Source organism: Haematobia irritans, chromosome 4 (genome assembly GCF_050003625.1).
Source record: "Haematobia irritans isolate KBUSLIRL chromosome 4, ASM5000362v1, whole genome shotgun sequence".
In the NCBI taxonomy this organism is placed as follows: Eukaryota; Metazoa; Arthropoda; class Insecta; order Diptera; family Muscidae; genus Haematobia; species Haematobia irritans.
In genome coordinates, this window is record NC_134400.1 from 62,086,408 (window position 1) to 62,099,994 (window position 13,587).

The 13,587-nt window shown below is 31.1% G+C and overlaps 2 protein-coding genes across 3 annotated transcripts in view; one reads left to right on the plus strand and one right to left on the minus strand.

The window, feature by feature from the left end:
* cort (Cdc20/fizzy protein cortex) overlaps window positions 1-10,944 on the plus strand; it is a 195,807-nt gene extending 184,863 nt beyond the window's left edge. For both annotated transcript variants that reach the window (XM_075304425.1, XM_075304424.1), the window contains one exon: window positions 10,581-10,944. In XM_075304425.1, the coding sequence (XP_075160540.1) occupies window positions 10,581-10,858 (278 nt within the window). In that variant the 3' untranslated portion in view covers window positions 10,859-10,944. The remainder of the gene's footprint in view (window positions 1-10,580) is intronic.
* Window positions 10,932-11,768, minus strand: LOC142235446 (trypsin alpha-like). The gene has a single exon (XM_075306701.1). The coding sequence runs from the start codon at window positions 11,766-11,768 to the stop codon at window positions 10,932-10,934; it is 837 nt and encodes a 278-aa protein (XP_075162816.1).
* Window positions 11,769-13,587: the final 1,819 nt, after the last annotated feature.

Below are 13,587 nucleotides of genomic sequence, written 5' to 3' on the forward strand. Positions count from 1 at the left end.
GCGCGTTAGTCGTGTGTTGATTGTTTCTTGGAATGGACGGAAAATACGGATTTACTGTGTTTTGTGTTAATTTATTTATTCATAAGTGGCACGTGGTTTTATGTGAACAAAAAAAGGAAAGTGTAATTGAAAAAATGTACCTGTTTTTTGTTCTGCATTTTGCTATATGGATCATTTATTTTTATTTGCAGTTACATGATGTCTGCGTTTGTACATTTGATGGGCACGATGTAAATATGAATGATTACTTATTGTTGAAATTGAAATAAAATAGTGTGTGTAAAAATATGTGATGTTTGCTTGCACGACATTATAAATACAAATAAATAATGAATTAGTTTATAAATAAATAAAAACAAATAAAGTTAATTTTGTGTTTTCTTTTCGCAAGTGGCGTCCTTTTTTCGGCGATGAAAAAAGTTTTTTCATAAAGATCAAAACATTTTAGGTTGTGACCATGTTCTTTTAACTAGAAGAAAACATTTTGAATGAATACCATAACATTTTAAATCGTGACCATTGTCTTTTCATTCAAACAAAATTCTTTTTATCAATATAATAACATTTTAGATGAGGACAATTATATTTTTCTTAGAACCATGTTCACTGAGCCAACATGGTTGCAGGTTAAAATGTTACATGGTCGCCGCAAAAATAGCTCCTATCATATTATTTTGCTTTTCGAATATGATTGCGACAATCATGTTTCTTCTCTGCGTGCAGTCGTACCTTGAGGATGGAGGGGCCTCCTTGGTTTTCTGAGCTGCTTATTGACGCAGGCACCGAATGTTAATGAAATCATTAGTCAAGATGATTTTCCGATGAAATTCCGTATTCTGTGACTACAACAATGATTTGGATTTGGTGTCCACTCTTTTCTCTGCCCAGCATCAACGTCGCCAATTCCCTTTTACTCCATTTTTTAAACATTCTTCGAAAATCATTCAAATTGTAAATGTAGTTAATTTTTTCTTCTCCTGTATGTTTAATTTTTTCTATGTGTAGCAAAACGGACATACGTTTCAATTACTTACAGACTAACTAAACGTTGTTTTTCTTACACCCAGAAAAAAACTGACCCCTTCTTTAAGTTAAAGTGAACCCATTGTGAAGAAAGTTGAACTTCGTATAGCGCCAAAGACATTTTTATTTGTTTGAACGATGTGATTTTCGTAGAAATTAGGTAGAATGCATTCCATATTAGTTAACGTTTTCCTATATTTATGTACCACTATACTACAGAATGAAAAAATTTAACTGAATTGAATTCATATATGGATTGGTTTTATTGAACTTTTTTCATTCATTTGGACAAATCTTACATATTTGTTGTAAACCTTTTACTTCAAAATTAGACCTACTTATCTTCGTTTTTAAATACAATTTTATTTACTCATATAGGCAATTTTTTCTGCAATAAAAGACAAGTTTTATTAATATATTAAATATATTTATTAAGAATCAACAGCATCGAAATATTAGTTTATTGTTCCACTATTTCCAATTTCCATGTAATGTTATCAACTGTAAAACGTAATTTTTTTGCTTCTTCTTGTACCTTTCACTTTTAATAAGTTGCTGCATAACGATTTTGTCCACCTTTTACATTTTCAATGCCTACAAATATATAAAAAATAAACCAATTTTTCACAAAAGGTTATCGTCTTCAATGTTACCTGATGAATGAAGGGGTTGTTATTCTGTTGGTGTTTTCTTTCTTTGAACACCATCACGAATATTGATAGACTTATTGTTTGTTATTTATTTTTAACAATTTTCAAAAAACGAAAATGTTTCTCAATAGTTTAAAATAACAAATATTTTATATATTTTAATTGTTATTTATTATATTATTTTACAATATTATTTTCAATCTCTCCGTATACCATAACAACGCGATTCCAACTAAAAAACAACCAACGTGCAAACATATCGATTATATCGATTACAGGTAGACAAAAGAGATATAGGAAAATTTCCTATATTCTAACAAATATGTTTCCTTAAGTTTTGAAAGGATTGAATACTTCTTAGTACGAATGAACTAAAATATTTTTCTATGCCAAGTGTTGTTCGTATGTATGATAAACTTTCTATAATAAAGGAAGTCAGAATTATCATTTTATAGGAAATTTTACTAACTTGGGTTTAGTTCGGTTTTTGTTTATTTTTACCAATGCTTTGTTATCAGTGAATAACATTTTCTTTTTTAGTAGTCAATTCTTATACCCAGCGAAGAAAACAGTATTAGAAAATTCCATGCCTTATTCTAGTTAATGAACTATTCTTAACTGCTTTAAGTTTAGGATTTTTTTTTACTGAAACAAGTAAATTTTATTATTTCACACAAAAATGCAGCGTTGCCAGAATTGTTTCACCAAAAACCGCTAGATTTGCCCAAAAAAATAGCTAAAAAAAGCTAAAAAAAATGTTAAAAAATAGCTAGAAAAAAAGCTAAATTTTTTTGTATCAAAAGTCACATTTTTGATTGAAATTTAACAAACTTAAAGGCTTTATTTCACTTACAATGCATATTATTTTCATTTTAATTCCACTTCTGTGAGACTGTAACAATATCTAAGGCATATTAGCTCTGTTTGAGTATTCGATACATTTTGATTACTATCACAAATTTTTTACTGGAAGTCCTTCGTTTTGTGGGAGCTACCTTCCCAACACCTCTATTTTATTTACTTGTTATTTTAAAATATTAAATGATCTAAGCATGCTTTGGATTTGGTAAAAAAAATGATTTGTCATTTTTTTAAATAAAATTTTAGTTTGGATTTGAAATTGTGAAAAATTCGAAATACATTAATTTTATTTAAATTGTACACGCACAGAAAAAACATGTCTGGACATGGTTGCCGCATCCATTTAATGCTTATTTAGAGTATGTAATTGTCGCGAAAACCATGTATTTTGTCTTTGTAAAAATAATTTTCGACCGGAGAAAAATATATGTTGGCAATAAGCATTTGAATGGTTATCAAATACCGCAAACATGTTCTATCATTTAAATGATAGAATTGGAGACCATTATATGGTCAGGAAAATCATGTACCTGACCATTCAATTTTTTTACTTTTTTGCAGAGAAAAAAGTATTTTTATAGTTTACGTATAGACATGTATACAACCATTACATGGCCATAAAGACCATGTACATTGTTTTCGTGACCATTTAATTTTTTAATTTTTTTGCAGCGACAAGAATTTTATAAAAACATTGAGCAGGTACACACGATTTTCATTTTGCGCGTCAGTCGTGTGTTGATTGTTTCTTGGAATGGACGGAGAATACGGAATTATTGTGTTTTGTGTTAATTTATTTATTCACAAATGGCACGTGGTTTTATGTGAATACAAAAAAGGAAAGTGTAGTTGAAAAAATGTACCTGGTTTTTGTTCTGCATTTTGATATATAATTTATTTTTATTTGCAGTTACATGATGTCTGCGTTTGTACATTTGATGGGCACGAAGTAAATATGGAATGATTACTTATTGTTGAAATTGAACCAAACTAGAGTGTGTAAAAATATGTGATGTTTGCTTGCACGACATTATAAATAGAAATAAGCAATGAATTAGTTTATAAATAAATAAAAACAAATAAATAAAGTTGATTTTGTGTTTTCTTTTCTCAAGTGGCGTCCTTTTTTCGACGACGAAAATAGTTTTTTCATAAAAATCAAAACATTTTAGGTTGTGACCATGTTCTTTTAACTAGAAGAAAAACATTTTTGACGAATAACATAACATTTTAGATCGTGACCATTGTCTTTTAATGGAAACAAAATTATTTTTATCAATATAATAACATTTTAGATGAGGACAATTGTATTTTTCTTAGAACCATGTTCACTGAGCCAACATGGTTGCAGGTTAAAATGTTACATGGTCGCCGCAAAAATAGTTCCTATCATATTATTTTGCTCTTCGAATATGATTGTGACAATCATGTTTCTTCTCTGCGTGTAGAAAATACCTATAGTTTACATTTCCCAGTAAAAACATTTTCCTTTTCTTCATGAGCTATCAAAGTGCTTTAAAAACGTGCTAACGCCAACTTAAATTTCCAAATTCAGACTCGACTTCAAGTAGAAATTATTGTATATATACGTTTTTAAAATAAAGTGTTGAAAAACATCTTCTATTTTTGAACGCTATTTTGGTTTGTGGTTAAGATGCAAAAACTCCTCACATTTAAAGACTATTTCATTAATTCTTCCTTCTTTCATGGAAACATACCCATTTTTAAGTTGAATCACTTAATTATAAGGACAAAACGACTTTATCGTCTTTTGGACAAGGAAAACAGTTTATATAAAAGAAATTCACAAATGCTATTATAACCAAAATTCGCGTTCGTATTTTAAGGAGACGACAATATTTTTTCAGTGCACAAAGCTATTCACATCTACTATTTTAATTTAGTAATATCGTAATAACTTTAGAATATTATAATAACATAAAAAGAATAAACGGCTCAAATGATAATATTCCCAATAATTTACTGACAGAGTATCTAACAAATTTGTATGGTAATAGTAGATTTAAAGTTTACGATAACTTTTATGTATATAATGAAAAAACTTTACAACAAGGTGTATTTGCTACAAAAATGCCCGCATAATGGCTGGACTCATTATTAATGTTTCAACTGAGCTTTGAAATATGTGGAAACCCTTATACTTGCAGCAAGGCTTAAGCGGACCTTAGACGGTCGGATAAACACTACGACAGAGGTTCGCCTATTTGTTGTGTGTTCGTTCAAGTTTTACCCTCACACTGTGCGAACAATTATGATAACAACATGAAGAAATAAGAAGAAGCATAAACACAAACAATGAAGATGGACGAAAAGTTAGGTGTAAAGCCATTTGTTAGTAAAAATGGAAGAAACAATAAAAATTCCAAGCCTAATTAGCGATCCCTCATTAATTTCATTCCAGAAATGCTTGTTTTAATTATGAAAATAAATTTGTTTTTGCTAATGTTTGGCGAACATCCCCTTACACGTGAAGATTTGTGCCTCCCAACCGGAAAAAATCAAAGTTGTTTTGATTTTATACCAAAACGTCCCTGCAACACGCGAACATGGCCTTATACTACCGGATTTGTCGCCGCAACGTGTTGTGTCGCAGGGTTTATCCGACCGTATAAGGTGCCCTTTAGATAAAAACGCCGATTTATCCATATTTCAATAGAAACATGTCGAAAATAAAAAAAGCCAAAAATAGCTAAAAGGGTCATGAAAAAAAGCCAGAAAAAAAGCTAAAAGCTAAATGCATTTTTTTCCCGCTAAACGTCTTCAAAAAAAGCCAAATCTAGCGGGAAAAAAGCTAAATTGGCAACGCTGCAAAAATGTACATTAATGGAAATAAAATGGCTAAACTAAACTGATGAACATTTTTCCTTCCTTTTTTTTGTCGGGGTGTATCATTAGCGAAGCTAGACAATTTTCCTAGGGGGGGCTATAGCCCCCCTAGCTAAAATTTATAGACTGAACTTATAGGTTCAATTTATTACATAAAATTGAATAAAAAACAAGTATATACAGCACTAAGTTCGGCCGGGCCGAATCTTAAATACCCACCACCATGAACCAAATATTAAGGTTTCCTTTGAAATTCCAGGAGGGCTTGAGGACTTGAGGACACTTCCCGAAGGTAAATTTAAAGATTTCACCCATGAGGACTATATCAGTTTCTGGATTTATAAGAACCATTTTTGTTTAGGTTTTAGAGGAATCATTAACATTTCTTGTAAATGTGCAAGAAAATTATAAAATAACGTCTTGATTTGAAATCTTAAATCTGTAGAAGTAAAATCTGGAAATTTTACATTGAGTTTCAAGCAATTTTCATGATCAGTGCGCCTTCTATATCCTCAAGAAGTGAAGTCGGTCTATATGGTGGCATTACCAAATGGACCGATAAAAACTTAATCCGATACACGTATTTGTGAGCCTAAAATACCAGAATATTTACAATTTCAGGCAAATCAGATAAAACCTACGGTTTCTAGAAACCCAAGGAGTTAAATCGGGAGATCGTTCTTATGGGGGCCATACTAAAATATGGACCGATACTCACCGTTTTCGGCACACCTCTTTATGACCCGAAAATACCTCTAGATTTCCAATCTCAAGCAAATAGGATAAAAACTTCGGATTCTAGAAGCCCAAGAAGTAAAATCGGGAAATCGGTCTATATGGGGGCTATACCAAAATATGGACCGATACTCACCATTTTCGGCACACCTCTTTATGGTCCTAAAATACCTCTAGATTTCCAATTTCAGACAAATTGGATAAAAACTACAGTTTCTATAAGCCCAAGACCCCAAATCGGGAGGTCGTTTTATATGGGACCATACCAAAACAGGGACCGATACTCACAATTTTTGGGACACGTAGTTGTGGTCCTACAATACCTCTTGACCTGCCTGCAGACAACAGACGAGTTTGTGCAAAATTTCAGCACGATTGCTTCATTATTGAAGACTGTAGCGTGATTACAACAGACAGACAGACGGACATCGTTATATCGTCTTAGAATTTCTCCCTGATCAAGAATATATATACTTTATATAGTCGGAAATCGATATTTCGATGTGTTACAAACGGAATGACAAACTTATTATACCCCCGTCACCATTCTATGGTGGTGGGTATAATTAGACATCAAAATAACTCGACAAACAATTTATAATAAAGCAACTAAAAGAAGTTCCACACTTTTCCCAGCAAAAAAAAAAAATGTGAGTTGTTCTAAAGGACCAACTTTAAAAGTACTTCCAAAAATGTCCTCAATTATTTTAACTACACAGGAAGTTTTTTTACTTCATTTTTTTTCATATTTTTATGTGCAATTTTTTGCTTTCTTTTTTTTTTCAAATAGTTTAAAAAAAGAGTAAGAATAAATAATTTGGTACAAATTATTCAAATTTTGCCACAAAACTGCTAAATCCATTATAGAAAAATTGATAATTTTGGAAATTATTCCAGGAAAAACGTTTCAAACAAGCGTCAGAATGCATTAAAAATCATAAAAACAATATAAAAATTATTTATTTGGGAAAATATCACAAAATTTTTTAATTCACATTTAAAACACTGAATTCGGATCTCACCTTAAGAAGTGATGGAAATTCATTACAACGGCTGTTGAAACGGTGGACATTTGTCCTATGACAAGCTCATATTACATTCATTGCTTATCCGCCAATTTTGCACCACTTCTAGACCCAAAAAGAACATTTTCACTACTTTTTTGGCAACGCTTTTTCGCAGCATTATTAAGATATTAATTTATGAAAGAATAGTTTTAATAGCAATTGCTATTTTTTAATTATATTGACTAAACCAGACTAAACAAAATAATAAAGGAGCTTTAGTTATTCAACAAAATCATAAGTTCAACCACAGCTTTATTTCATAAATATCAGACTTCTACCACAACCCAAGTAATTCGATTGCGCATGAAAGTCTTTAGTGGAACTTTGTGCGTTGTTCGAGTATATACTTGTTTAATTTTTATAAAAATGTAAAATCGCAAATAGGTTTTCAAATTCTGGGGGGGGGGGCTAAAATTTTTCTGGGGGGTCTAAGCCCCCTCCCCAGAGGCCTTCCTACGCTTATGGGTGTATATGTAAAAAATGAACTGAGTATCTAAAAGTAATAGACCTTACCAAACGATTAGCGTTATAGTTTGTTAGTCTATATTGGCTATCACGTTGTTTTAATTATGAATGAGTGTTAATAATATTCTATTTAACATATGAATATGCATATATCTTCTTGATTCAGAAATTAGTTTGATTGGATGTTATGTTGGAATGATTTCAGAAATCGTTTTACTTTCCCCCTCATATGGAGAATGTGTAATTTAATATTCTCAAATGAGCTTCCACTGGTGTATACATAAAAACGTAAAAAAGTAAGCATGTATCCGTGTTTACTTCATTTGATACAATTTAATGTTTTAAAATACAATTTAATGTTTTAAAATATTGACCTAATATTATTGATATTTAATTATAAATTAATAGTAAATTCAAGGTCTTTCTGTATCTCATTGATTTAAATGTATTCTATTCTGTCGAATATTATCCACAAAAGTTGTGCAACTACACACAAAAACATATTTTTTGTATTCAATAATGAAATGTTTTTTTTAATATTATATTTACTTAAAATGTTTGGATAATGGTCTATTCAGCCATACGACACAAGTCCTATGTAACCAAGTCTTGAGGAGCCTTTCGTTTCAGCCTTCTAAATGTATGACGATTTGATATCAAATCGGTAGCGAGATGATTTGGGTGATTCAAAATAATTTGTACAATGACAATTGGTATGCAATTTCCTCGTTTACAGTTTTGATGTTTAATTCATGGTGTAAATTAATTGATCCAATTAATTATTAATTGAAATGTCTTGTCACCGAAATGATCTTTAGTATCACGTAAATATTTTACACATTTTCAATTACACTTCCCTTTTTTATGTTCATACATATAAATAAATAAATATATATATATATATATATATATATATATATATATATATATATATATATATATATATATATATATATATATATATATATATATATATATATATATATATATATATATATATATATATATATATATATATATATATATATATATATATATATATATATATATATATATATATATATATATATATGTATATATATGTATATGTATATATATATATATAAATATATATATATATATATATATATATATATATATATATATATATATATATATATATATATATATATATATATATATATATATATATATATATATATATATATATATATATATATATATATATATATATATATATATATATATATATATATATATATATATATATATATATATATATATATATATATATATATATATATATATATATATATATATATATATATATATATATTTGGGACAAATCTATTTTCTTCTAGATCGTAACACCTTTGGTGGTGAATATGTTCTTTTAACTGGAAGAAAAACATTTTGGAGGAATATCACAACATTTTAAATGGTGACCACAATTGTTTAGTATATTCACTGGGCTTACATGGCTGTTCCACTGTTGTTGTAGTTGTCTTAGTTTTTTCAACTTTTTACTTACTACGAGGGCGGTCCGGAAACTTCTTAGCCTATCAATGAAAGAGAATAGTTAGTTTGTCCAAAATATTTTTTTTTTCAATATAATCTCCTGAAACTTCAATACACTTAGTCCAACGCTTTTCTATCAATTCTATCCCTTGATTAAAATAGTTTTCCTCAAGGTCTTCAAAATAGTGGTTTACAACTGTAATTGCATCTTCATTTGAGGTAAAAAGCTTGCCAGCAAGAACTTTTTTAGATTTGGGAACAAGTAATAGTCACTGGGAGCTAAATCAGGAGAATAAGGTGGGTGGTTAAGCAACTCGTCCTTTAATTCGTTGATTTTAGCCATTGTTAAAATACTCTTGTGCGTTGTCTTGATGAAACATTATTTTTTTGTATTGTAAGCCAGGACGTTTTTCTCGAATTTATACATTTAATTGATCCAAAAGGTTGCAATAGTACTCTGAATTTATTGTTTTATCCTTTTGCGGATAGTCAATCAATAAAATACCTTTGAAGTCCCAAAAAACGGTTGCCATAACCGTACCAGCCGATTGAATTGTTTTTGCCTTCTTTGGGCCACTTCCTCCAGCTTCAGTCCATTTTGTGGATTGTCTTTTTGTCTCTGGAGTATAGTGGTGGATCCATATCTCATCAACAGTTATGAAACGACGCTTAAAATCCATTTTATTTCGCTTAAAACGATCCAAACAAGCTTGAGAAATGTTCATTCTTATGCGTTTTTGATCGATTGTTGACAAATTCGGCACCCATCTTGCAGAAAGCTTTTTCATCTGTAGTTCTTCATGCAAAATTAAAAGGACTCGATCATTTAAGACCATATCATGCACTTTGGCTACAATTTCTGTTGTTGTTGCTGTTTTGGACGTCCACTACTACGTTTAAATTCAGCAAGCCAATTTTTTACTGTTGCATATGAAAGAGCACTTTCACCTAACACATTCACCATATCTTTATGAATTTATTGTCCCGATAAACCTTTTTTATGTAAATATTTAATGACAGCACGCATTTCTAATTTTTCCATTGTAAAAAAATTTCGGATGCGCCTGTTTTGAACACCTGTTTCTATATGAAGGAGTTGCCAGATCGAAACAAAGTTTAACATGTGTTCATGACAGAGATGGAAGTTTCCAAAACACTTAACTTTTTTCTGTTTATACCGTGCTTTTTGTGCTAGGCTAAGAAGTTTCCGAACTGCCCTCGTAAGAAAAAATACGTTGTTTTCAAATCAAACTTTTTACTATATGATTTTTTGAAGCATTAATTTTCTTATTCTCATTAGGTCTCTGGAGACGACTCCATAAAACAGCCCATTTCGGCTGCTGTTTTTTGCTGACTTGTTTCCATCAGTGTGCAACAGCAATAATCATTTCATAACCTCTTTCCTTATTTCCAGATGGTGGGATTTGTAGTGACTACAAAGTGCTGGTCATGTCATCGCTGGACCGAATTGTTGATATACTCAGAATACCTGATGGAGGAGCTAGATTTCTTACTTGGAGTCCCGATGGAACTAGAGTTGCTACCACGGGTAGCGATGAAACGTTAACAATGTGGAAGTTCTGTCCATCAAGAAGAACGAATTGCTTTAAGCTCGTGAATGGCCGTTCTGAAGGCAGTTCATTTGAAACGAGATATGGTAACCAATTTAGAAAGTGGTGTAATTTAAAATAAAACTATTAAGTATTTGCAATAATTTTGTGTATACATTTATTATTTCGGTGTTTGTTTGTACAATAAAGCTATGTTATTCCATTGAAGCATTTGGGTTATTTTCGTCCATTGGAACATTTGCATTAGCTGCTTGATCCTTCCAAGAATTTACCGTTTCTCGAATCCATTGCATATGGGGCACCAAATTGGTCACAATGATTGCATTCTCTGACAAGCACTCTCCTCCAAATGACACTACACCATATTGAACACCATTTTTATTAACTGCTGGTCCTCCTATATCGTCGTTGCATATGTCTGGGTGTATCTTTTGGTCTCCGACACAAAATACCATTTCACTGTTGCTGGCATCTTTGGATGACAAGTAGCTTTGACACTTGTCTTCTGCGAATACTCCATACTTAGCGACGCGTAACCGTTTGGTAAGAGTTTTGTTAGCAGTTGAACTTGAAACTCCCCAACCATAAATGAGGACTGAGGATGGTATGTCCTGTTGTTTTGGCTTAGGTAATCGGATGATATCTATACTATCGGAGGTAAAATTGAAAGATTTTTTCACCTTAAGTAGTGCTATGTTGTGGATATGTTCATTTGGAACATATTCTGGATGTTGAACTCTCTCCGCTACTGTCCGTATTTGGCCACCTCTTTTGAATGTCTTACTTCCAGCTCGAATTTTCAAACTCTCCACATCGAGATCTTTGACACATTCGGCTGAAGTTAGGATAATATTGTTCTTAATTAGGGAGCCGCTGCATTTCAAGTGTTTATCATGGACTATGGCGACGTGCCAGTTTGCCTCAGTTTCGTAAGTTAATCGCCCTGAGATAATTGGATTTTCTCCCGTATCGGACGCACGAATCCCTCCAACCACAATCACTAGCACTACACATATTGTGAGTTTTATCATTGTAAAGCTTATTGAGCAATCGAATGTCAACTAATAAGCTGCCCTCCCGAATTTCGCATATTTATACGTATCTTGTGCAAATACTTTCTCCCCATAAAGATGAATAAAATTATGAAGATATCTTCAAGGTTCGCACAAAATAAACAATTCACTCATTATTATTGGGTTGTCCCGACTTCTTCATTTCCTTATGCGCTTTGTCATAAATACTAATGAGACGAACAAAGGTTAACTCTTCGTTATCATTTTGTAGTTAGTCTAGCATATGAATATCATTATGCAAGACTAACTAAACGGTTGAAATCTAAACTCACTTCCAATAAAATAAATAAAATTATAAAAAACATATGTAGTTTTTCATAATTTTATTTATTTTATTGGAAGTGAGTTTAGATTGCAGCGTTTTAGAGTAAAATGTAAACACACGTTTAAAAACATCCCACAATTATAACCAATAAAATATTTAGAATAAACCCTTCAAACATTCTGAGAGTCTTGGAATGATTGATCATTGGAATGATTATTTTATGACTCCGACTGATGATTATGGATTAATTTTAATGATGAGTAATTTTTTACTCTTTAGTTATTCTAAAATGTAACATTCTCACTTTTATAACTCATTTTGTAGAATATGTCCTTAATCACTCAAGATTGTGTGATGAAACTCATTAAAGAGTATATGCTTAACCATTTTTGTTTCAATTTGCTGATTTTCATATGCGCGATGCCAAAAAGAATTATTAAAAAGTCATGCTTATGATTGATTTTATTTCCGAGTTAGTTTACAAAAAGCGATCGTCAAAACAAGCACACATAGAAGTCATTAATGACTAACTTACGCGACGACAGTAGAAAAAAGCTAACGCCCATCAAACAAGCACACATGCAGTTGATAAATTATCGTTTGTTGTTTGAGAAATAGAATACATATTTTTTCAGTTGAATAAAATATGCGAACACAATAAGACCATATAATTTATAATACATTTTACGGTCATGAAACAAAAGAATAATTACCATATTTTTTAAGGTTCTTTTCTTATTTTATATGTAATAATACAAAATATTTGATAATATAAAAAAGAAAACATTACATGTAAAGACTCATAGGCGAATATTTCTGCAGAATGCAAAATCAATCACACAAATTATTTAAAGAGCCATAGATGCAAATCATTTTGAGGACACGCTTTCTTTATACAGAATACTCATATTTGACTCCTAAATGTATATTTGGAAGGAGTGCTAAATCAATCACAAAAATGATTATTTAAAGACTCACTGAGGCAAGTTGTTTTGAGGGCACACTTTCTTTATGCAGAATACTCATATTTGACTCCAAAATGATATCTTATATGATTGACTTAATCAGTTGGAAGAATCATTTGTGAGTCAAATGTGATTGCAAATGTTTGAAGGGAATACGGCCGAATCTTATGTGAGCCAGAGGTGTGCACGTGACACGAAATTGTCGTGACTCACGAGAGAGTTACTCTGATGGCACGGCGTGAGCGTGATTAACAAGCCAAATGACGAGCATGAGGGTGACATTTTCGTGCGTGAGAGTGCATGAGTACTATTTGCTTTTCGTGAGTGTGCGTGAGTCCTATCAAACAATATCGTACCTTAGTAAGATTTTTCTTCGTGAGTGTGCGTGAGTAAAATGTTACTCACGTGCACACTTCTATTGTGAGCATACAAAAAATACATTCTAAGGTATTTTTATTTATGTTTCGAGAAAGTTTTCTTTACTCTAATAATCTTTTGCGTACACTCAGAAAATTTAACGTCGTAACTACAAGTAAATTCCATAATA

Coding starts and splice junctions, on each gene's coding strand:
- LOC142235446 (XM_075306701.1), bottom strand. CDS start 11,768: ATGATAAAACTCACAATATGTGTAGTGCTAGTGATTGTGGTTGGAGGG.